General features: G+C 38.3%; 1 protein-coding gene across 10 annotated transcripts; it reads right to left on the reverse strand.

Annotated features, from left to right (window-relative positions):
• Positions 1–3,432: 3,432 nt before the first annotated feature.
• LOC111881985 (cell division control protein 2 homolog D) lies at positions 3,433–23,091 on the reverse strand. 10 transcript variants are annotated; one of them, XR_008224263.1, is made up of 7 exons: positions 22,579–23,091; positions 19,985–22,198; positions 19,071–19,200; positions 18,846–18,988; positions 18,148–18,209; positions 17,964–18,075; positions 3,433–4,403 (listed from the first exon to the last, which is right to left on the reverse strand). XR_008224263.1 is itself a non-coding variant. In XM_042902433.2 (4 exons), exons 1-4 carry the CDS (start codon positions 22,585–22,587, stop codon positions 4,281–4,283), a joined length of 306 nt encoding a protein of 101 aa, XP_042758367.1. In that variant the 5' UTR covers positions 22,588–23,082; the 3' UTR covers positions 3,433–4,280. The 10 variants fall into 10 exon arrangements, 1 of the variants encoding a protein (XP_042758367.1); XR_008224262.1 differs by having other exon boundaries at positions 19,985–22,458; XR_006192225.2 differs by having other exon boundaries at positions 19,114–19,200; positions 19,985–23,089.
• Between the last annotated feature and the right edge of the window lie 1,014 nt (positions 23,092–24,105).

A 24,105-nucleotide genomic window follows, 5' to 3' on the forward strand; every position in this document is an offset into this window, starting at 1 on the left:
ACAAGGACGACTCGGCGAGTCTACACGTGTCCACTGACTCTCTTAGATCCTCTCCTGACACGTCGAGTACTCCCCTTGACTTGACGAGTTCCACCTGGCATGAATCGCGGGGCCAACCCGACTCAACTCGCCGAGTTCTAACTTGAACTCAGACCCCCGACTCTTCCTGACTCACCGAGTCATTCGCCCAACTCAACAAGTCCACTCACTGAGTGATTAACGGGTAACCTTCATACTACTCGCCGATTCTGTTCTTCGGACTCGTTCATGCCATGCACAAACTCAAAACAACTTCTGAGGCCAGATCTGTTCCATACAATCATAGATCTAGCCTCCCCAAGCATGATAATCACGTAAAGTTCGGACCTTGACACACATATAACATCTAAATGGTCCAAAATGATGATTTAGCCCTAAAAATAACATTCCAAGCTCATGGCTCCCAAAATGACTCATAAAGCTCCAAGGGTTAAGGTCTCTGGACCTCTTTGGGTCCAGATCCAGAACACAAACTCGAGAAGGGACCAAATATTCCACTTAATCATCCTCTAAAAGGGTTAGAAAACGCTAACAATAAGAATCAACACCAAAACTGAAGAAGGTCCGAGAATAATACCTCAATACAATCTCTAAGAGCTCAAAAACCACCAAGATTGCACCTCCTTCAGCCTCCTCTTTCCTTGAACACTTCCTTCTTGCAAAAACACCCACAAAAGTTCAAGATTGGCCTCTCCTTCCTCACAAACACTCTAGATCTCTTTAGGGTTTCTCTCTGGGGTTGGTGGCCGCAAATGACGGCCATAAGGCCCTTTAAATAGGTCTCAAACCCCAGAAATTAGGGTTTCATTAAACAGCGTGGACTCGCCGAGTCCACTCATGAACTCGCCGAGTCCAGCTGTGAACTCGCGTACAAATCCGAGACCATACTCGGCAAGTCTAGACGCCAACTCGCCGAGTCTCCCCCCAACACCCAAAAATAAAGAACAAAACATCATACCTGGGAATCCGGATGTTACACTTAGATCCAAATCAATTAGGGTTTCATGAACAAATAGGTTGTAGTTATGCTCATATCCCATCAAACAACAAGTAATGGGTGTAGAACTTTACATACTGGATTACCCCTGAGCCCAAAACATAAGTCTGGCTTGCCCCACGGGCCTACAGATCATGTTTGGCTTGCTCCCCAGCCTGATCAATCAATAGAATGAATACCGCTAAGCCCTTAGTACGAGTCTGGCATGCCCTGCCCGACCCTCAGTTCATATCTGGAATGTTCATGAGTCCTCAGTATGAGTCTGGCATGCCCTCCCTGGCCCTCAGCTCATATCTGGCATACTCCAGGGTTTGTTGGCTACAACACAAAGCAGTACTACTACTACCTCAACCCATCCACACAATATATCGACATATAATAGATAATATCATATATAGATAAACATGCAGTATCACAGGTAGCCTTATAGATCTACCAGACTAGCATATCAATTCTAGCAAGCATAACTATTCCATACTCAACATCTCAACAAATATCTGGTTATCAAACCAATAGGCTGCCTTGGTGCCTTCGACTCAAAAGTACAATGAAGAAAAACTCACCTCATAAGTAGCTAAACTGATAAGATGTAACTCCATATCTCAGCTCCTGACTCAAATGCCTACAACCACCATGTGACCAATTCCACTAAAACTCTGAAATACCCAAATGCCCTCAAAGGTCAGGTTGGTCAACCATGGTCAAAGTCAAAGTCAAAGGTCAAGGTCAACCGTCCATGTTGACCCAACTCGTCGAGTGCACCCACAAATTCGTCAAGTTTCTACAGTACTCAGAAAGTCGGGGAAAACCCAAGCCAACTCGCCGAGTTAGCTGGAAAACTCACCGAGTTTTCCCCAACTTAACACATTCAGATGATTCTTTGATTCCAGGGACTCTAAGGCTCCGATTTGAACTCCAAATGTGTCAAAAAGGATAAAGTTTCCAATTTTATCCTTTGGGGCTACTCCAAATGCTCAAAAACCCTTCCACAAGGCTTGAGAACTCATAGGCTTAACCATTAAGAACAAAATCCTTAAGATCTGGAACCCAACTTTTCCAGAAGAAATTCTAGCCTCAAAAGCATCCCAAAGGTTGGTGCTTTATAGACATGCATGTCCAATGCATGTCTTGAACCCAAAATGGGTCAAAAAGGGAAAATATTACCTAAACTCCATGCATGGCATCAAAGCTTGGCTAAAGACCATATCTAAACCACTATAAGGTCACCTTGACCTGGAGATTCATAAAGTTGCAAACTTTATGAAGTCCATCCATGCAACATCCAAGAATAAGGAGAAAAGGGGTCAAATCTCAAGATCTAGCTACATAGATAGATAAAAATCGGATCTTGAGTACTTACAACGGTCCAAAAGAGTGCCAAATTAAAGATGAGAGCTTAACTTGCTAGATCCTTGCTTCCTTCTTCCAACTTCTTCTCCTTTTGCCTCAAAAGAACCACACTAAAACACAAAATGAGAGGGAAGGGTGATTAGGGTTCACTAGGGCTAAAAAAGGGGTTTGGAGGCTGATAAAGGATCAACCCTAGGGACTTAAGGAGATTAAATAGGGTGCAAAACTCTAAAATTTAGGGTTTCTCACCTAGTCGCCAACTCGTCGAGTTGGTCCAAAAAGATATGCCGCCCATAGTCCTTTCAACATGTGGAGTTGAGGCCATCAACTAGCCGAGTTCCAAGGGAAACTTGTCTTTCAAAGAATAAATCTCATACCTGGAAATCGGGATGTTACAAAACATGATTATTTGATATTGTTCGTTAATCAATTGCATAGTTAAAAAAAAAGATCATTGGTTACAAAAATGGGTATCGAGTCGATTGAATAATATTATGTCGTTGTTTGATTAATGAAGTTAACAGTATCAAACAATTTGAATCGAAATTGACATCACAAGAATTTTTTTCCTAGACTTATTTTACGTTAATATTTATATTAAATAATATAATTTATCATTTTTGTCTATTTATTAACGTGTTTTTACATTTTGAATATATATATATATATATATATATATATATATATATATATATATATATATATATATATATATTATCGAAAGCTTTAAGAAATGACGTTGATGGCTTCAAGTTTTTAAAGATTAAATTTGTTTTAATTCTAATTAAATTGGTTTAATATTAACTAGATGAGGAACCCCGCTTCGCGAGGTATGGATTTGTTAATGTTTTTGGTACGCTTTCACATTTTTTGAATAAGAATCGTAGGGAATGAAGGGTGATTGAAATTTTTGGACCTAAGATGTGTCGTAGTGATGTATTGGACTAAATGTTGTTTATAATAGAATTATTAATTTGGAATAATGATCAAATACATATGACAATGATCGGTCATTTGTTAGAAAGAAAAAAGGGCATAACATATGATAAGTAACACACTAAGACAACTTACTTCTTAGTATTGTTATTACTTCTTAGAACAAATTATTAAAAATGTAGTTTTCAAGTGTAAGAATATACATTTTTCTAGGAAATGTTGCTTCAATCATCAAACATTTTCCCATTGCATAATTACCTCCCACGTGTGAAAATGCATCCAATGTATTGATCTCTATCTTGAAGAATGTCACCTATTCAACAACTGAAACTGATAACCAAAATCTTTACATTTTGTCTATTAACAATTCCAACAAAACAAACCTGTTCTTAGAATGTAGACGACCAGTCTGAAAGAAAAAAAAAACTTGAAATGAACAACTTATTAGAACCACTAATCCTGAAACACTACAAAATTGCAGAATATGAGTAAATTATTACCTCTACGGATCTTTTTGTATTGAATCTTACAATCCCAAATGCGGCAGTTTTAGGTCATGAATTGGTCCAATAGTTATTCTTACTTCTTGAATCGCTGTTACAAAAGACAAAGTGGACAATTTCGTTGTCTTCAAGTTTTCTCCCTTTTGTAGTTAAGAGACCATTTGGGTTGACAACACATAATTTACGAAGCATTTCACTGCTCTGACTATGTACATTTAGAAATTAAGATCCTATAATACACTAATATGAAAGAATATTGCTATTAATTACCCTTAGAACTGAGACTTGATCTACAGTAACACACTCATTAGTCTAGAAGCAACATTAACACCTTCCTTACCTTTTGGTTGGTTCTAGTTGTCGCTGTAATTAAACATAATAGTAATAATGATAAGTAATTCTAAATTTTAAATCATTAAAATAAAATCAAAGAAATGGAAATTTTATAGTTTAAATCAATAAGACAAACATAAAATATCAGCAAGTACAATTAATCCTAATCCTTTTGCAACTGAGGTATCTTCCTTTTCTTGAACAAAATAACCATGACTTTGTTCTCCCAACCACACATGCATATCCTGATAAAAAATCAAAAAAACTAATTAATATGAAAATAAACTGGCCTTTTTTGCATTTATCCTAATCAACTAAATGAAAGAAGCAGCAATGTACTTTCATTTTACAGTTTACATGAAAGCAAGTTGCTATATTAGATATTAAATTAATTTAAAAAAAGAACAAAAAAAAATATAAATGATAGTAAGATACTTTATTAAAAAAAGACCATCTTATCATAATCTATATGTGTTATGGAAACCTGTAAGTTAAATCCAAGGAATACTAAAACTGGATTTAATTAATTCAGAAAGAATGAGTACCGAATATGCAACCAACAAACCGCATTTCGATAGCTATCGAATAATGAGTAGCACCCAAAGGGACTTTAGGATCTGTATACCAAAGGTTCTGTTGGGTCGTATTTTGTGTTGCGTCTATTGGGCTCGTTAGCTAGTCCAACATAGATCTCCGGTATGGGCCTGTCCATCCGTGAGTTTTGTAGGGTTTAGTATATATAGATGCATGCATGCATTCTAGAACGAGAGGACGATTAGTAACGATTAGAGTATTATTGTTCAAGCATATTTATCGTTCTTGTTTTTGTAACCCTAGAATCCTCTACAGTGGAAGTTCTTAGTCGAGCTCTGCTGAGGATCGAGTAATCTAATCATTCGACACATCTTGATTCATACTTGTGTTTTGTTCATTGTTTTTACGTTCATCGCATACCTGTTACAAAGATCTAATCGATCAAAGAGTTAATTAATAACTCATCAATTGGTATCAGAGCAGGAGGCTGTGTAATTCATACACATCTTTTTTGTGAAAGAGTTTGCTATTAGGGTTATTCCGCATTAACTAATATTTATTGAGCTGTCACTCCATTATTGACGTAACTCAGCATTTATTTGTTTGCCCTAATATTAAATATTACAAGTCTGATCTTTCAAACAGGTTAAAAACGATCAAGCATGGACGAGTCACAATCTAATCCCATCAACATCTCTAACAGCATTGGATCGACGACGAAGATTCCTATTCTTTACACCCAGGATTACAAAGTCTGGGCACATCACTTTGAAGATTATGTCATCGGATCGGAAGACAATGGATACCTTATTTGGGAAGCAATCGTTTTTGGACCATTTTCTCACTCTGGAACGTCAAAAATCATTAAAACTCAGAAGGAGTACAATGATCTGTTAAAGGACATAAAGGATATTGCTCAAGACGAAAAGGAAAAGTTTCAATGCAACATTAAAGCATTGAGACTGACTCGATTCGCTCTGCAATCAGATACATTCAGGCTAGTGAGTTCATGCAGCACTGCTAAAGAAATATGGGATAGGCTACGAGAGCTATATTCTATAGATGAAGATTTGGAGCATTCTATTCAGACCTTGCTTTTGTCTGAGTTTGGTGAATTTAAGCAGAATTCAGATGAAACTGTTACTCAGACGTTCGATCGCTTCAATCATCTTCTTAGCAAGATGATCAAACACGATATAGAAAGGAAGTTGATTGAGCAAAAAGTAACCTTTTTGAATGGCCTTAGATCCGAGTGGAGAGCGGTTGTGTCCACTGTTAAAGCTCATGAGCAATTTAAATCCTATTCGTTGGCAAAGCTGGTGGGGATTTTGAAATCCCAAGAAAATATTGTTTTACAAGAGAAAAATGTTGTCTCCAGTTTAGGGTGCTTGGCACTCTTGTCCAAAAGCAAAAGTATGGTAGAAGATGAAGATCTCAATTTAGAAGACTATGATCTTACTTCTGAAGACTATGCAATGATGGTATCGAATCCAAAGAGGTTCATTAAGAAAAGGTTCCCTACCAATAAGAACCGAAATTGGCAGGGAAGCTACAGTTCTGAAAAGGTCAGGGAGGAACCGAAGACAGACGAACCAAAGAAAGAGGCAAAAGTTGAAGGAGATTCAGGTGTGAACTGCTACTACTGTGGAGGAAAGAACCACTATGCAAAAGACTGCGTTCTAAAGAAAATGGCAGAGAAGGATGAGGAAAAAGATGAAGAGGCCTTGTTGATGAAAAAGCTGGAAGAGATCAAGAGAAAGAAAGCTACTGCTAACCCTTCAATGAATGCTTTAATTGTGCAGGGTTCGGCAGCAGATGATGAGTTCGGTGGCGTGCAGGTCTGGTCAACCGACTCAGAGGATGATGAGGTCAGGAAGCCATCTCATGGAAAGACATACGTTGCAAGAGGTGAAGAAAGTGGCGGGAAGTGCTTGATGGTGACAGATGTATCTCAAATGAGGGGATACAATACGGATGGTGGGAATGAGGACACCAAGGAGCGAGAGGACCTATGCTTCACAGCAAAACCTCTCAGCGTGCAGTTCAATAAGCTTGATGAATTAATCAAGAAGGTACAATCCGTTTTTGTTTCATTTAAAGTCCCACAAAATTCGTATGAAAAAGAATTAAAAAGCTTAAATTCAAGAATCTCAAATCTAGATAGCAGTTTAACTCAAACACGGGTCACCAATTCTAACCTAACTGACCAAATAAGCAGGGTTTCTTCCAAGAGTGAGGAACGGAGGATGTGGATAGAGCTGAAGGAGTCGGAGCTGATTAAAACCAAAGATGAAAACATTTATTTTCAAAGAGACAATTTAAAACTTTTGAAACAAAGAAATGTCTTTTGTTTAATTGCTAAACGTCTTTATGCTAACATCACTCAACTTCACTTTGAACTGTGAAATAGGGCAGAAAATTCATCGCATGATTTTACCCTTCCTTGAATTTAAGGAAGATGAAATCGACGCTAAAGCATATAATTGTGAAATTGTAGTTTCGTCTGATGATGTGAATCCGACGTATATGTATGGTCTGGACAAAATGAATCTTTTATAAAGTCCAAGGACCATAAGGACATGTTGAAAAACCTTTTGGATGAAAACGATAAACTGAAACTAAAGACCAAAACCATACAAAAGTTTGACTCATTGAATGCCAACTTAAGCTCAGAAAATAAAATTGATGTTGAAAATGCATCTGAGCTCAATGAGGATGATGATATGAGTGAAATTTATGTAGAGGATGAAGTCGACTGTTATGAGTTTGTCAAGAGCGAACCCGAAAACCACAAAAATCTTATTTCTGAAAATTCTGTGGAGTTTGCTCATTTGTCCCAAAATAACTCCCCGATTCTAGAAGAAAAGGCAGTTGTGTACCAAAAGGTGAGAACAATACCAAATCAGGTGTATAAGGTCATAGGAGTAACCGAACATCAGACAGCCGAACTCACCGGCATTGTAAACGAAGATAATGCAGATGGCTGTGATGAATTTTTCTGGTCTGCTCCTATAGATAATGCTGACGAAACTGTTGGTCTATCAGAGCGAACGTCCTGGAAAACCAAAGGCAGATATGTGCCAGAGCCACTAAACAAGCCTGGCAATTTCGATGTGCCAAGTACCAGTGGTACAAAAGAAGTTCCTATAGAAGAAGTCACTCCTTCAAGCGAAACACCATCAGTTCAAAGTGAACCGGCTGACAGGAAGCAAAAGCAAAAAGCCAACATCCACAGACAGCCGAAGCAAGTGAAGGATCAAAAGAAGCAAAGGAATCTGAGATACAAAAAGAATCTCTCAGAGCGGAAACAGATCTGGCGATCTCAAAACGCCCATTTTTTTATCATGACAGAAATTTAGAGAAAAGAGAAGACAGACCGCAAGAAATAAATAACAACCGAAGGGAAAGGTTCGGTTCAGAGAACACCAGCTACCGAAAGCATAGGTTCGGTTCCGAGAGCAAAAGCTGCCGAGGTTCAAGGTTCGGTCCTACTAATGACCAAAAACAAAAGGGCCACCTAGAACGTCAAGTCAAGAAAACTTCTCAGTCTAAATTCTCTCATTCTAATTCTTCTCAACCCCATTCTAAATCTAATTCTGTTCAAACTCAAAATGAAAAATCTTCAATAGATTTGAAAGGAAAATCGAAGGTTTCCTCAGTCAAGAATGATCAAAAGCATTCCAAGGCCGAAACGCCTGAACCTGAATCCAAACCGACTGTAACAAAACCCCAACAAAATTAAAGTTTTCACCATTAAGAAGAAAGATGAAACAACTTTAATAAAAAGAACATATCTAGTTGACATTTCCCTTACTATTCATGTTCCTGTGAAAGGCTCACGTGGACCCAAGAAACTTTGGGTTCCTAAATCTGCTTGATTTTTGCAGGTAATTAGTGACGAGAAGTTCAACGAAGAATGGTATATTAATAGTGGTTGCTCACGTCACATGACCGGAAGGAAGGAAGAGCTGAGGGAATTTCGATCTCTTCCAAACGGCGGGAATGTCAAGTTCGGGAACAACTCATACGGCACAATAAAAGGTTATGGGATGATAACAAATGGAGACTTCACGATTAGAAAAGTTGCATATGTTGAAGGACTACAGCATAACCTCATCAGTGTATCACAGCTTGTTGGAGGTACCGGTCTTAAAGTTTCATTTGATGATGAGGGTTCGGAAATAATAGAGAAGAAAACAAAAAGAGTGATTCTCAAATCAGAGCGCAAAGGTGAAATGCTTCTTCTCAATCTCAAACCTATCAAAGGAAATCCAGCTATCTGTCTATTATCCAAAGTACATTCTGACGAAAGCTGGTTGTGGCACCGATGGCTCTCCCATCTCAATTTCAAGGATATCAACAAACTTGTCACGGGAGGTCATGTTCGGGGTCTTCCATTGCTCAAGTTCGATCGAGAACATTTGTGTGCTGCATGTGAAATGGGGAAGCAGATTCGTCAAAGTCACCCATCCATAATCAACACTAAAGTCGTTGAACCACTTGAGTTAATTCACATTGACTTATGTGGACCATCTTCTATCGAAAGCATTGGCGGTAGCAAGTATATTCTTGTTATTGTTGATGAATTTTCACGCTTTACATGGGTGTTCTTTCTGAAGCACAAATTTGAGGCAACTCTCAAGCTAAAGATGTTTATCAAGCAGGTTGAAGTGCAGCTGAGGAAAGTCGTTCGCAACATCAAAAGTGACAATGGGCTGGAGTTCAAGAATAAAGAATTTGAAGACTTTTTAGCAGAAAAAGGAACCAGTCACAACTTCTCAGCTCCCTACACCCCTCAACAAAACGAAATTGTCGAAAGACGAAACCGATCTTTGTGTGAGGCGGCCCGAACCATGCTAAGTTTCGCTTCTTTACCTCTATATTTCTGGGCTGATGCTATTGTTGCAGCATGTTTTACGCAGAACAGTTCCTATCTCAATAAGTGTTTCACTCTTACTCCTTATGAGATCATCAACAACAGAAAGCCAAACGTCAAATTCTTCCACGTATTCGGCTCTCGATGCTTTATCTTCAATTCTAAAGATCATCGTAACAAGTTCGACGTTAAAGCCGATGAAGGAATTTTTCTGGGATACTCTCTTACTTCGAAAGCGTACAGGGTTTTAAACAAGCGATCGAGGAAGATTGAAGAAACATATTATGTGACTTTCGATGACAGCTATGTCAAGAAGCTGAAGGCCACGGAAGAATCAGTTGGAGAAATCTTTTCTCAAACAGGCCAAGTCACAGCCTCGATTGCGAATTTGTTTGAGCAATTTGTGGAGTTATTCGATGAACCGGAGAAGGCTACTCTCTCAGAAGCCAATGCAGCAGACAACAAAGTTGACCATCTGAAGCACATCGTCGATGACGCTGCCAAACGACTGGGTGAAGGAGAATCAGTTCTAAATGAATCTTCTCAGCACGGTGCTTCAGTTGAGGGGGAGAATCCATCTTTATCAAAGCTGCCAAGTTCATAGGTTGAGGGGGGAGAACTCTTCTCTAGCTGCACCCGAAAGTACTGTAGCTCCCGAAAGCTCTACTGCACCCGAAGGTACTGTTGCTACCGAAAGCCCAAATGCTCCCGAAACTCCTGTAGCACCAGAAAGTCAAGATACCCCTGAGAGCTCATCAGTCGAGGGGGAGAATGCCGATATGTTTTATGATGATGACAATCAATCTGAATTAGAAGAGATGGTAAATGCTGAATTGGATCCATCCTATGATCGGAAAGGTCCTCTTGTCAAATGGACCCTCCTCTTGTCAAATGGACCAGAGATCATCCTGTTTCACAGGTAGTGGGAAATGTCTCTGAAAAGGTCCTGACCCGATCTCAACTGAAGGCAAAGCAAGCATCTCTGTTCTCAAAAGTAGCGTTATGCATGTTTAACTCTTTCATCTCAAAAGTAGAACCGAATAAAGTAAATACTGCTCTTGATCACTCTGATTAGGTTCAAGCTATGCAAGACGAACTTAATGAGTTCGAAAGAAATAAAGTTTGGCGCCTCATTCCAACTCCTAAAGATGCCTCGGTCGTTGGTCTCAAATGGGTCTTCAGGAATAAAATGGACAAGGAAGGCAATGTAATAAGAAACAAAGCTCGTCTGGTTGTGAAAGGATACTGCCAGGAGGAAGGAATCGATTATGAGGAAAATTTTGCTCCTGTAGCTAGGCTGGAATCTGTTCGAATATTTCTTGCCTATGCTGGACACAAGAACTTTGAGGTCTACCAAATGGACGTGAAGTGCGCATTTCTAAATGGAGAACTTGAAGAAACGGTGTATGTGGAGCAACCTCCGGGATTCGTGAATGAAAAGTACCCCAATCACTGCTATATTCTGGACAAAGCGGTATACGGACTAAAACAAGCACCTAGAGCCTGGTATGAAACGCTAACCAAGTTTTTAAAGATGTCCAAATTCAAACAAGGTTCAGTTGACCCAACCTTCTTTCGTAAGAAGGAAGGTAACCACCTTATGATTGTTCAAATTTATGTTGATGATATCATCTTCGGCTCAATGAATCCTAGCTTAACGGCTGAATTCAGAAAGCTGATGGAGACTAAATTTGAAATGAGCTCAATGGGTCCTATTAAATTTTTCCTTGGCTTAAATATTAGACAGGGACCGGAAGGCATCTTTATTAACCAGGAAGCTTACACCAAGACTCTCCTTGCTAAATTCGGCATGATGGGAGACTCAAAGGTTAAAGTTCCAATGGCGTTCGACACCAAGCTCACTTCATCCTTGGACAAGCCAGCAGTCGATATTATGCTATATCGCCAGATGATTGGTTCTCTAATGTACCTTACTGCTAGCAGGCCTGATATAATGTTTCATGTTTTCTACTGTGCTAGATTTCAGGCGAATCCTCGTGAACCTCATATGCTTGCAGTGTAGAACATTCTCTGGTATCTGAAATGAACTACCTCTCTCGGCTTATGGTATCCATCAAACTCAGGTTTCTTCGTTCAAGCCTACTCAGATGCAGACCTTGGAGGTTGTGGACTAGACAGGAAAAGCACCACTTGAGGCTGCCAATTCCTTGACGGGAAGTTGGTTAGTTGGAAATCAAAGAAACATACTTGTGTATCTCTGTATACAGCTGAAGCAGAATACATCGCAGCTGCCTCCTGTACATCTCAAGTGATTTGGATCCAAAGCCAACTCCGGGACTATGGACTCAATATGAAAAAGATCCCACTATATTGCGACTCTGAAAGTGCAATTAGGATTTGTCATAACCCAGTGCAACACTCCAAGACTAAGCACATAGCACTGAGGTATCACTTCATTAAGGATCATGTGGAAGATGGGAACGTCGAAATTCATTTTGTTTGAACCACTGATCAACTGGCTGACATCTTCACCAAACCTCTTCCTGAAGCTTCTTTCAACAAAATTCTACAAGGTCTTGGAATGATGGAATCGGAGTCAGTACCAAAAATTACCTCTCAAGATCAAACGTAAGAAGCGAAATAGACCGAACGTTCGGGTTCGGGTCTTGATCTGGTGTGCCGAAATAGACCGAACGCTCGGGTTCGGTTGTATCATTTGATTTTCGCCTATCACTCAAACGTAGTTTCTATGGTTGTAAATCTTTTGTATCATTTTTCTTAATTCATTTATCTTATTGTCAAAGTTCTTCTCTTTTTCAATCTTATTTTTTTTGGCAACCGAAATAGACCGAACGCTCGGGTTCGGTTACAAAATTTTTCTCACCCAAAATAAACCGAACGCTCGGGTTCGGTTCCAAAGTTTTCTCAACCGAAATAAACCGAACGCTCGGGTTCGGTTCCAACATTTTTTTTGTATAAATTTTTTTTATGTCTTATTTATTTCGATCAAAAATTCCAAATTTTTTTTTTTCGTAAATTCAAAAACTCCAAAAATATTTTTTTATTTTGGCTTTTATATTTTTTATTATTTTATTTTATTTATTTCATTGTGGTTAACTTATTTCACTAGCTAAGTGTCCCTAGAAGCATGTTGTTGTATGTGACCAAAGCCTCATCTGATTCTAAATAAAAGCCTTACTGACTTGGTACAAACAAACCATGTCTTCCCAATTAGGCTCTCATATTTATTCTAATCATGAGCTACCTAACTCTCTTCTCACATGAGATAAGAGTTTTCTGCTTAGTCCTATTTTTCATAGCAGAGGTACTTTGGGTTTCTTTACACCATCTACATCATTTTTCTCCATCTCACTCATTTCACAAACGTAACCCTTGAGACTCTCAGACATTACCACTGAGGTTTATGGTTGCACAACTTCTGTGTTCATGATCTTAGCTTCATGTCACTACGTGCTAAGTGAAACCCACAATTCAATACCTACTATGCATTGACGGTGAACAATTAACTTGCTCTAGCTTTCACTAATGAATTGACGAACTTATCCATGGGAGTACAACATGAAATCTCTACTTTTCTTTTGAGTGATTCCTATGAAATTGTTAAATCCAATAACATTTCTTCCCTTGGGATCCAGTTTTAATTTTTTTTGAGATTTCACATACATTATTTTACCTTGCCACTAAAATTATCTCCAACCTACTTGTTCAAACAGACTACACTGGTCTCATAAGTACTTCGTTCGATTTCTATCTTATATCAAGATCAGGTATTATGAATCGAAGCGAAAGCCACCTCATAAGCCTAATTAAAAGAAGCCTTTCAACACTTCTTAATAAGTGTTTGATCGTTATTCAACGGGAAACCACACAAACACTTTAAAGTCTCTCTTGACTTTGAAGGAAGAGATTCGTGTCTGGGATCCACTGTTTCGTGTCTTTATTGACATCACATAATCCCTCAAAAGTGTTGCTTTATTTCTTTTTCTTTTACACACTCAGCATGAAAATCTTTTTGATTTTCCAAAATTCTGGTTTCATTAATTCTAAGGAATTTTAATTGGGTTGGCTGTTATCCAAAGTTGTGGTTAATATTGATCCATGTGGCGATTTTATTTTAAAGATGCCGTTTCACTCTAAAGGGATAAGATGACGAAATGTTGACTCAGGCGGGAGTCCAATCGATTTGATTTCAAACGGCGCAACAGGGAAAAGCGTGCGAATAGGAACCGTTTCATCTCCAAACGGCGCCTGATGGGAAGGCGTGTAATTAGGGACTGACACTCTCTCTCCTGCGTGATCATCGTCAAACCCAACTGTCACGCGTCAGTCACCTCCGAAAAACCCTTCGTTTTTCAATTGAAGATTTGGGAAAGATCTTTCTCTCTCCTTTACCCACAGTATAAAAGGTAATGTGATCCACCGTTTATCTCTTTACTGCACCTAAATTCTCAGAAAGCAAAAAATTCCTCTAAAACTCTACTGTTCATCATCTCTCCCACTTTCATCTCAACAATGGCGGATTCTTCATCTGTTCACGCGACCTCTCACATCTTGCCTATTCGTCCCCAACAGAGTTTGATCATTGATCTCACTCCTCAGGCTTACGACGCTTTCATGTTTCCCATCATCGAATGCCTGAAGTTCTCGCCAATCGCTACTGCTCTTACCAGGGCTGAAGTTGTTCCAATAGAGTTCCTGTCACAAATCTTTGCCACGACTCGCTACGACAAGGTCATCGACAGGATTTTCTTCGATGTCATTGAGCACAAGGCGTCGATTTCCAAACAGAGGTTTTGTACACTGTTAGGGTTTGCCCCTGATTCTTCGAGGGTTAATCCGGAAACCATTCCAATGGGTCATATGTTTAACATGTTCTACAACATGGGGTACACTGAGGTGCTCACTACTGTCACGAAATTCAAGAAGTCGTGCCTGCCCCCTCAGTGGAATGGAATGTTCACTGTTCTTTTCAAGGGCTTATCTGAACGAAGTGCTGGATCCGATGGGGCAAGTCGTTTATTTCTCTCCATCATGTACGGGATCTACAATGGCATCAACATGGACTACGGGTCGGTCCTATGGCAACAACTCATTCAGAGTCTCTCTTCGACTTCTCGACACTCAGAGATTTCTTATGCTCGATTTTGGACTATTGTCACGAAATGGGTGATGGACAAGTATCACGTTCCCATTGTCGCTGGTGCTCCAATGTCTTCGATTGGTACTTTCCATACCACGAAGATCATTGTGTCGAATGCTTCGAAATTTCCCTTCAACGGGTCTATCCTGGAAACGATGTATGGTGACGTTCCTGCTGACAGCCGGATCATTCAAATGTATAAGGAATTCAGATGTTCTGGTCCGAGGGATCTTACTCCAGAGATGCTGAAATCAATTCATGATGCTGACAAGCCTGCTCCTAGAGGCAAGAAAGTTGATATGGGAAAACAGGTGGCAAAGGGAGCAAAAGGCCCATCTCCCAAGAAAAGGAAACCCACTAAGGCTGCTCAGTCTCCACCGCAGAAGAGGAGAAAAACCCAACCGCGACAAAAGTTGATTATCGCTTCATCCTCAAGCGAATCTGAGGACGAGGGTTCTGATTCGGATGGATCTCAACGTGGCAACACCCCACCACGTTCGCCTACCCCAGAGATACATATTTCTACTTCTCCTATCTCTTCTCCACCCGTTACAATTCCTATTTCTATTCCCCCCATAACCTCCACCACTCAAATACCACCTACTTCCATCCCAATACCACCACCAATCTTTACCGAAGCAACAACCACTACCACTGCAGATGTTAGAACCAACATATCTGATACGGGGGTTCATACTGACGCACCAAAAACCACCTCAGCACCTGAACCCACACCAACAACCGAACACACCACCCAAACCGAAACTACTACTACTACCGAGCCTACAGTTTCACCACCACCATCTTCTCCTGCTCATGCTTCAGAGGAAGAAGAACCACTCCTTGGCAGGGAGAATATGACTTTTGATTCGGTCTACTATAGTCCGTTTCAAGTTCAAAGTGACGACGATGACGATGCTCCTATCACAAAGAGACATCTCAAGGAGCTACATGACAAAATTGATTCGCTCATCGCCTCGTCTTCCTCATCTATGTCCTCCATATCTGAAGCTGCAATTCAGAAAATTGTTGAGGCTTTTTCCAAAGCTCATCAAGTTTCCCTTGATTCCGCCACGGCCGCCATAGATGCCTCAACCAAAGCTTGTGAGGCAGCGACCGAAAAAGTCGATAAACTATTCACTGATGCTTCTTTCTTGTTGAAATCTTTACAGGAAAGTGCTGAAGCCACCAAGACTATGCTGGAACCCATTATCAACCAGTTGGCTACATCAGTCGCTTCTGAGCTGAAGTCATTCGCTTCGCTTCGTCAAACCATCTCTGACGACAACTCAGCTTTCAGAATCACCATTGAGGAGCGTCTCTCCAAGCTTCAAGAAGACTTAGCTGCCGAGAACTCTCTCATGGATGCTCTCACAAGGAAGACTACCGCTCTGAAGGTCAAGAGTACTCAACTCTCCAACTGTTAACAGGAGATTGACTCTCTTCGATCTGAAAGAGAGGTGGTTAAATCGTGTGTTTCGGATGTCCACTCTGCTATCTCCAACATCCTTGAAGCACATGACCCAATCATCAATTATTTAGTACGTCGTACCCTTGCAGAGAAGCTCGCTCCCACCCTTTCTCTACTCAGCAAAATTGAGGGGCTCCTTGATTTTGTGTCCACTCCGAAACAAGGGGGAGAAAAAGAACAAGTGTCTCAACCACCTCCTACTTCAGCAACTCACACAACCGAACCTCCTCCAGTAGGCGAAGCCTCCGGTTCTGGTGTGAAAGACAAAGGCAAAAATATTGCTGAGGAGAGTGATGATGATGATAAAGAGACAATTGCCGACCTCCTGAAGCGTCAAGGTTGAGATAAAGAGGCTGACATCAGTAGCCGTGTGGCTAGAGAGGCTAAAGAAGCCGAAAGAAGACAGAAAGAAGCCCACGACCTTCTTGAGAGCAAGAAAACTCTTTTTCCTCCGTGGACACTTGAGAGGCTGATTAAAGAAGCCATTGACACACCAAGTATCTTGTGGCTAGAACCTGTGATCTCTTTAGATCGTTCTAACACTGTCGACTCACAGTTCGACATGCCACTGACCCGAAAGGCGTTTGTTTTTCATGCCTTTGACAACATTGCAGAGTCCCCTCATCCTCATCCACATGTTGATCGGGACTTAATCGAATTTTATCTGAAGGCCGCTCAACCCCAATACCAGACTTGGAGCGCTCAGAAAATTATCAATGGTCGGGTCCTGAAGCCGTACAGGGAAGGCAACTTCACCAACGTTCAGTTCAAGGTACTAAGGGGATCTGCCAAAGCCGAACATGCCATCTCACTTGCAGATCTTCCCAACCTTAATCCCCATGATTGGATTATCTTGCACAACATCCTTCTTACAAACAAAGCTGAATATGGTCCGATCATCGACCATTTTAAGAGGATGCTTGTATGCTATATCATGGAAGTTGCTTTGATGGATCAGGAGATTGCGAGCGTATTTAAGAAGAAGCCTACCATATCTCCTGTTGGCTCTGCCAGTGATCTCAACATGATGCAGATGGGGAAGATTGACCCAAAGAGAAACTCCGTCATGTTTACCAGGAACGAAGGACAGAAATGCCTTTTCGCCTTGGCAGACAAACATCTCTACACCACTGCATGTTTGGAACACGTTTTAGGGATCATCCATCGATGCAAGCAGAACACAACGGATGATATCAAGTACTTTGATGATATGATTCAATGGTACATTCGGTTCAGACAGACTATCCTTGCTCTTATCACACGTCTGTTTGATACCGTAAAGAAGGCTCCCGCTGCTTGCCCAAGCAAGAAGAAGAAGTAGTCTCGCTCCAATTTGACGCAAAGGGGGAGATTGTTGGGTCGTATTTTGTGTTGCGTCTATTGGGCTCGTTAGCTAGTCCAATATATATCTCCGGTATGGGCCTGTCCATCCGTGAGTTTTGTAGGTTTTAGTATATATAGATGCTTGCATGCATTCTAGAACGAGAGGACGATTAGTAACGATTAGAGTATTATTGTTCAAGCATATTTATCGTTCTTGTTTTTGTAACCCTAGAATCCTCTACAGTGGAAGTTCTTAGTCGACCTCTGCTGAGGATCGAGTAATCTAATCATTCGACACATCTTGATTCATACTTGTGTTTTGTTCATTGTTTTTACGTTCATCGCATACCTATTACAAAGATCTAATCGATCAAAGAGTTAATTAATAACTCATCAGGTTCAATATCTGAAATGATAGAAATTATTAGCAAACATGAAATTAAATTTTTAAAGAAATTTTACCATTTTGTCATATATACCTCGTGAGTATACTTCTTAATTGGTAGAGTAAACGCTCTGGCAAGTCCAAGGTCTGCTACTTTATGTATCAATGTCTTTTTGTCCATCAAAATATTGTTGGGCTTAAGATCCCTGAAACAAATGAGAAAAGAAATCAAAAATATTCTTTTTGAGTTTTCAAGAATAGAAGAAGATTTAATCTACCTGTGTAATACACCATGAGCATGGCAAAAAGCAACGCTCTTACAAAGCTGGTACATCATATACTGCATTAAACAGCACAAAACGTTACAAAAAATAATATACTTCCATTTATCTACCGATAATAGCAACAGACTTGCTCCTTTTATAGCAACATACTTGCTCATTTTACAAAAAAAAGTAATATATATATATATATATATATATATATATATATATATATATATATATATATATATACTCTTTCATACCAAAACAACAATATACTTTCACTATCTACTAACAATAGCATTGCACTTACTCTATTTACCAAAAATAAAAGTAAACTTATATTTATCAACCAATCATAACAACCATCCGACTCCAGATGGAGTTTATCAGTTAAAATCATTCTATAAAACTTGATATTGTAAAATCACATGCGATGACAGTAATGTCATCATGTTTGATGTTTTCAATCAAGATGTATTTTTCATAATCACATACGGAATCTGACTTCTAATTAATATTTGAAACATATGAACATTAAGCCCACGGTTGGCTGTTGGATGCTTCATGGCTGCTTCATAATGGGAGTGTCCATCATATTTTTATGAGTGAGTCTAAATGTATGATGTTTTCACAAAGATTTTCACAAAAATAAATGTAATAAAAACCATGACCACCAAAAAAACAAAATAAAAGAGTATTTGCAAATCTACCTTTCCAAGTTTGTGAATAATGTTTTCAGATATGAGAATGATGGTTGTACAAACCCCAATAACAACCCATGTCAGGGGGTGGAAGCTAGAAAGAATATCTTCCTTCAAGATCTTAAATCCAATTTAAATGTTGAAATTTGTTCCTATATGTGCATAAAAAAGGTACTGAGTCAACAAATCAGTTGCTTATAAAAATTGAGGATAAAACGTTAATGAATCAATGACCTATCAAGAAAATCAGAAATTACAACTAATGACGGGTGTCTACTTGAGACTTTGCAATATGGTCGACACAATCAACTCCATTTAATTTCTGAATGGTTTTTGCTTCAAATACAAATCTTCATCCACCAACCTGCAAATTCAATCAGAAATCCAATTCTATGGTCAAAATTACTCTACACCACAAAGAAAGTCAATGACTTTAGTCAAAATATGAGGGCCAAAACTATATTGAACATGAACTTGGTTAAAATAAATTAACAAAAGTTTTGCAATATATGATTTTCTTTTTTTTTTTTAATTTCATGCAACTAAAGATTAATCCTAGATAATAAAAATTGCAAAGGAAAACTGTTTGGTGGGTTGCAAATATATGGATTACATTGTTATAATTTGGTGGATAGTCCAAAGTATAATGTTGTAATGGAAAGAATGAAAGTTGGATTCCAATTCATTAAAGTTCCTTAACTTTTACAATATGTTTTTTTATATCCAAAAAGTGGCATACATGATGGGTATCTATCTTTAATCACGAATCCAAGTCATGTAAATGAAAAGTTATCGTTAACAGATATAAAACTTATCATTCAAAATCTTAAAGATTAATCCGAAACGTAAATTACATTAAATAATCTCAGTCATCCATCAACAATTAGCATAACCTGGTTGAAACATTTCATCGAGCAGTTGGGTTGCAGAGTGAAATAGCAGGTAACTCTTAAACAGTTATAGAAATTATGTTGGGCTACTTTTGCAGAAATTTTGAACAAAGCATATAGTGTAATTCAGAATTGTTAATCACAATAATTAGACAACCATAACCTCACCAATTATCATAGTAACAACCGCAATCCATACTTAAACCACCTTTGGAGTACAACCCAGAAAATAAAAACTTTGTGAAGTATAGAGCATACCAGGAGTAGAAGCGTAAGTTTGCATCCAATCCCTTCACCATAGCGTTAAAGGGTTCCACTAGAAACCCTAAACACCAACAAATTCCAAAATAATGGAGTAGAAGAGGAATGAGGTGATGACAGTTGAGGCGGAGGTCGAAGAATCCCAACAAAATCGAGAGCACGAAACCATAGACGATCATAAGAAATAAAGGTGAAGAAAGATTGAAGAAGAATCGAGATATACGAAGCAATGATTGGCGGCGGATAATAAGGGAGGTAAGTGTAAAATTTCAAAAGCGTATCGAGGTCAGTGGTGTTTGTTGTAGAAAGAAGTCTTGGTTAGAAGAAGCATTAGAGGTGGGAAGATGTTCCGTTGGTTTTAGTGGTAGAGGAAGACGGGGAACAGTTGAGAATGTTGAGAGGTGGAAGCGATTGGGGGAAACTGATACCCACCGAAACGAAAAGGATTCTCTAAAGATGATGTAGATCGGTCTTTTGTTTCCTACTAAACCATAATCAAATATAAAAACCCCCGCAGGTTCGATTTATGACCTTTGTGGGCGGTGAAAAGAACTTGGTGAAATAATCAAGGATCTGGAAGGATGAGTCAAAGACGATAGAAGAAACTAGAGAATGACTGCAATTCTAAGACACTACCATCGGCAGTAGGCGGAGTGTGTGAAGCAGTCTGGATCGGTGATGAAGAAGAAGGGAGAAACGGTGGAGACGAAGAGGGTTGGGGAGACGGTGAAATTTGGAGTAGAGATAACGAAGACGATGGAAGGATCGGGAAGTAAAAACCCTAACCACTGTGGTCACCCGAGGAACAGTACCCTGGTCAGGTAGTTTAGTAATGTCATATGCTATTTTGGATATTAGATAAGTTTAATATTAAAATGGTTCGATTGTAATTAAAATAGTAGTTTGGATATAAAGGTGAATTTTATAGTTGTAGACGAACATATATGTTGTTTTAAAATTCATAAGCATATAAAAATAATATTTAAAGTTTGTAAGGATACAAATGAAATTTTGTTTTTTGTTTTTGTTTTCTACAAGGAAAATGGTTGCAAACTTAAAAATAAAATAGGTTAGTCCATGTCTCCTACAAGAAGAAGAGCCATATATCTTTTTTAGGTTTGCGATAAGGGGCATATCTAATGTAGAAGAAGGGTATGTATGCACTTAATTTTCTTACCTATACAATTTTCTTTGAAAAGTTATATATATATATATATATATATATATATATATATATATATATATATATATATATATATATATATATATATATATATATTGTTTCATGCCTTAAATATATATACCGACAAACCCTAATTTTATTTTCCAGATTCCCCATTGTCTACGGTTTTTTAAATAACAAACAGTCTGTAAGAGAAAACATCTACATGTTCTGTATACTATCTACAGTTTTTTAAATAATCTACATGTTCTCTGTACCGTCTATAGTTTTTTAAATAACAAACAGTCTGCAAAAGAAAACGTCTACACGTTGTGTTGTATGGGTTTCACAAAAAAAATCATGAAAATATTCTTAAAAAAATAAAAACAAACATCTAAATGACACTAGTGTGATTTAAACCTTCCCTGTTAATTGTACCATTTCCAATCATTAACCTTTAGAACATATGAAATATGAAACTAAATAACTTTAGATTTAAGTAAATATTAAACTTGGTTTTTAAACTAATGTTCTAAATTTAATCATTTTTAACTGCTTTGATCACGAGATTATATTCATCATCTTTTAAGGATATGGTGTGAGTGCGATAAACTCATACTGCCATGTAGACTGCTAACACCGTGTCGGGTCTACATTTTCCAATGCGGTAGTGCGGAGCTCGACTAGAAGCTACCGTACCTCTCTCTCTCTCACCGTTTCTGGTATGTGTCAAACATGGTAAATTGATGTGGAGATGGATAGTCTTTGCCATGATAAAACCATGAAATTACAGCCTTTAGGTCTAATACACAATTTTAAAAAATATGTATATATATATATATTCTTTTTTTGGACCCGGGGAGGGGAGGGGGGTGGTTGGTTCGGGTTAAAAAAACCGCTTGCAAAAATGTACTATGAAATGGCGCCGATTACGTTCATGCAAGTTATTTCCCAAAATCCCTTGAAAATAAGTTAAATAACATAAAAGATTTTCAAGAAATAATAATATTTCCCTTCGATTTTCTTACACGGTGGATGATAATTATGTTCTGAAAAACAAAAGAATCCAATTAAAAACAAATATATATAGTTAACAAATCTTAAAAAGATAAAACCAAAAAAATAACAAAACTGTCAACATGGTCCTGTAGACAACAGATAAAGTTTATACACCTTTAATGTCGATTGATAGCATATATCATATATATTCGGTAGAATCCAAACAAAAGATTTAATATTACTTAAACTCAAATGATCAGGTAACCTGATCAGACCTTTGGGTTAACAGTAACAGCCACCACTACATACCCTAAACAAACAAGTTCATTAATTAATTAGCTTTAAATATGGATCAAACACTAAACCCTAGCTGCTGATGAGAGAGAAGAAGAAAGAGAGAGAAAGAAAGAAAGGGAGATGGCTTGTAAACCTGGGTCATGGTTTCCCAGTTGTCAGTTGTTCTGCATGCAGTACAATGGCCACACACACATACAGCAGTAACACAGTAGCAGCTAGCAGGATTTAATAACCAAGTACCAATGCACAGACATGGAGGAAGGTGAAATGTGCAGACTCATAGAGAGAGAGAGGGTGTGTGTTTTATGGGGGTGTGATTAGTGTGTGAGAGAGAGGGAGAGGGAGAGAGAGAGAGTAAAAAAGAGGGCATCGATTACATCACACACACGCAAAAGAAAAAAGAAAGAAAGAAAGAAAGTAAGAAAGAAAGAAGGTAAAAGACATATTAGGTTTGGGGGGAAAGCATGGGAAGGTGGCAGAGATTTTGCAGAAGCCACACTACACACCACAGTTTTTGTGTGATTGAGAAAGAGAAAGAGAAAGAAAGTAAATAGTGGTCTCTTCTGCAAAATTTCAGACACCAGTGGACCAATCCTTCATTAACTTCTTTCTCAATTATCAATCATGCATCTTGGTTTTGGCTCCCCATTAATGCATGCTCATGCTCATACTCATACTCATACATCTAACTCATTTTATTAATATTTTATAACATATATATATATATATCATTTACTATATATATTTTAAGAGTTGATACATATATATACATTAATCCACATGGTCTAGACCTTTACATACATACGTACATATATGGTCTACTTGAGTCATACTCTTGTCATAGATATACACATTAGCTACTCATTTATTTTCACCTTTTGCAACCTAATCAATATACACACATGGTTTACATAATTTGTATGCACATACTGCAGTCTTCTTCTCTACCTCATCTAAATGGGATTTTCGGAGTCTTCAATTCCAAATGGGATCTTCGGGACTTCTTGTTGTATACAATCTTCGGTATTTGTTATCTAATCTGATTTAGGGGTGTCGATCGGATAAAATTTTCAGGTTTCGCGTAAAACGGGTATTTCCTTAAAAAAATAATACCCGATACCCGACCTATATTGTAATTCGGGCTTTTGGGTTTCGGGTATTCGGGTTTTAGGCCGGTTCGGATAATTATCGGATATACCTGAAAATGTTTCTTTTTTCTTTTTTCTTTTTTATTTTATTTTTGCATTTAGGTTGGTTTAATAAAAAATTGGGTAGCAAAATATTCCATTTCAAGTTAAAGAAGACAAAAGTATGTGAGTATTTTGAGGAGCATACACATATCATTCTAGTCTATTGAATCTCGAGAAAATTAACCCCATTTTTAACACATATATTTTGAATCCAACTAATTTTGGATTATATTGTAATCTCAACTACAACAATTTATCATGTTTATTATTAGATTAAATAACTCTTATTGGGTTATATTGAATTCAAAACCAGAATCTGCTGCACCACTTCATTGTTACTGTTGTATAATGTATGTTCATGATACATGGCTAGTGAGAATATGCATCATGAGAATTTTCAGCCTATAACGAAGATGGAGGCTAAGAATTGCGTCTTTGAGGATCGAAATTCGGATTAAGAAATATGGAGC

This window comes from Lactuca sativa, chromosome 5, assembly GCF_002870075.4.
Source record: "Lactuca sativa cultivar Salinas chromosome 5, Lsat_Salinas_v11, whole genome shotgun sequence".
NCBI classification, from domain to species: domain Eukaryota; kingdom Viridiplantae; phylum Streptophyta; class Magnoliopsida; order Asterales; family Asteraceae; genus Lactuca; species Lactuca sativa.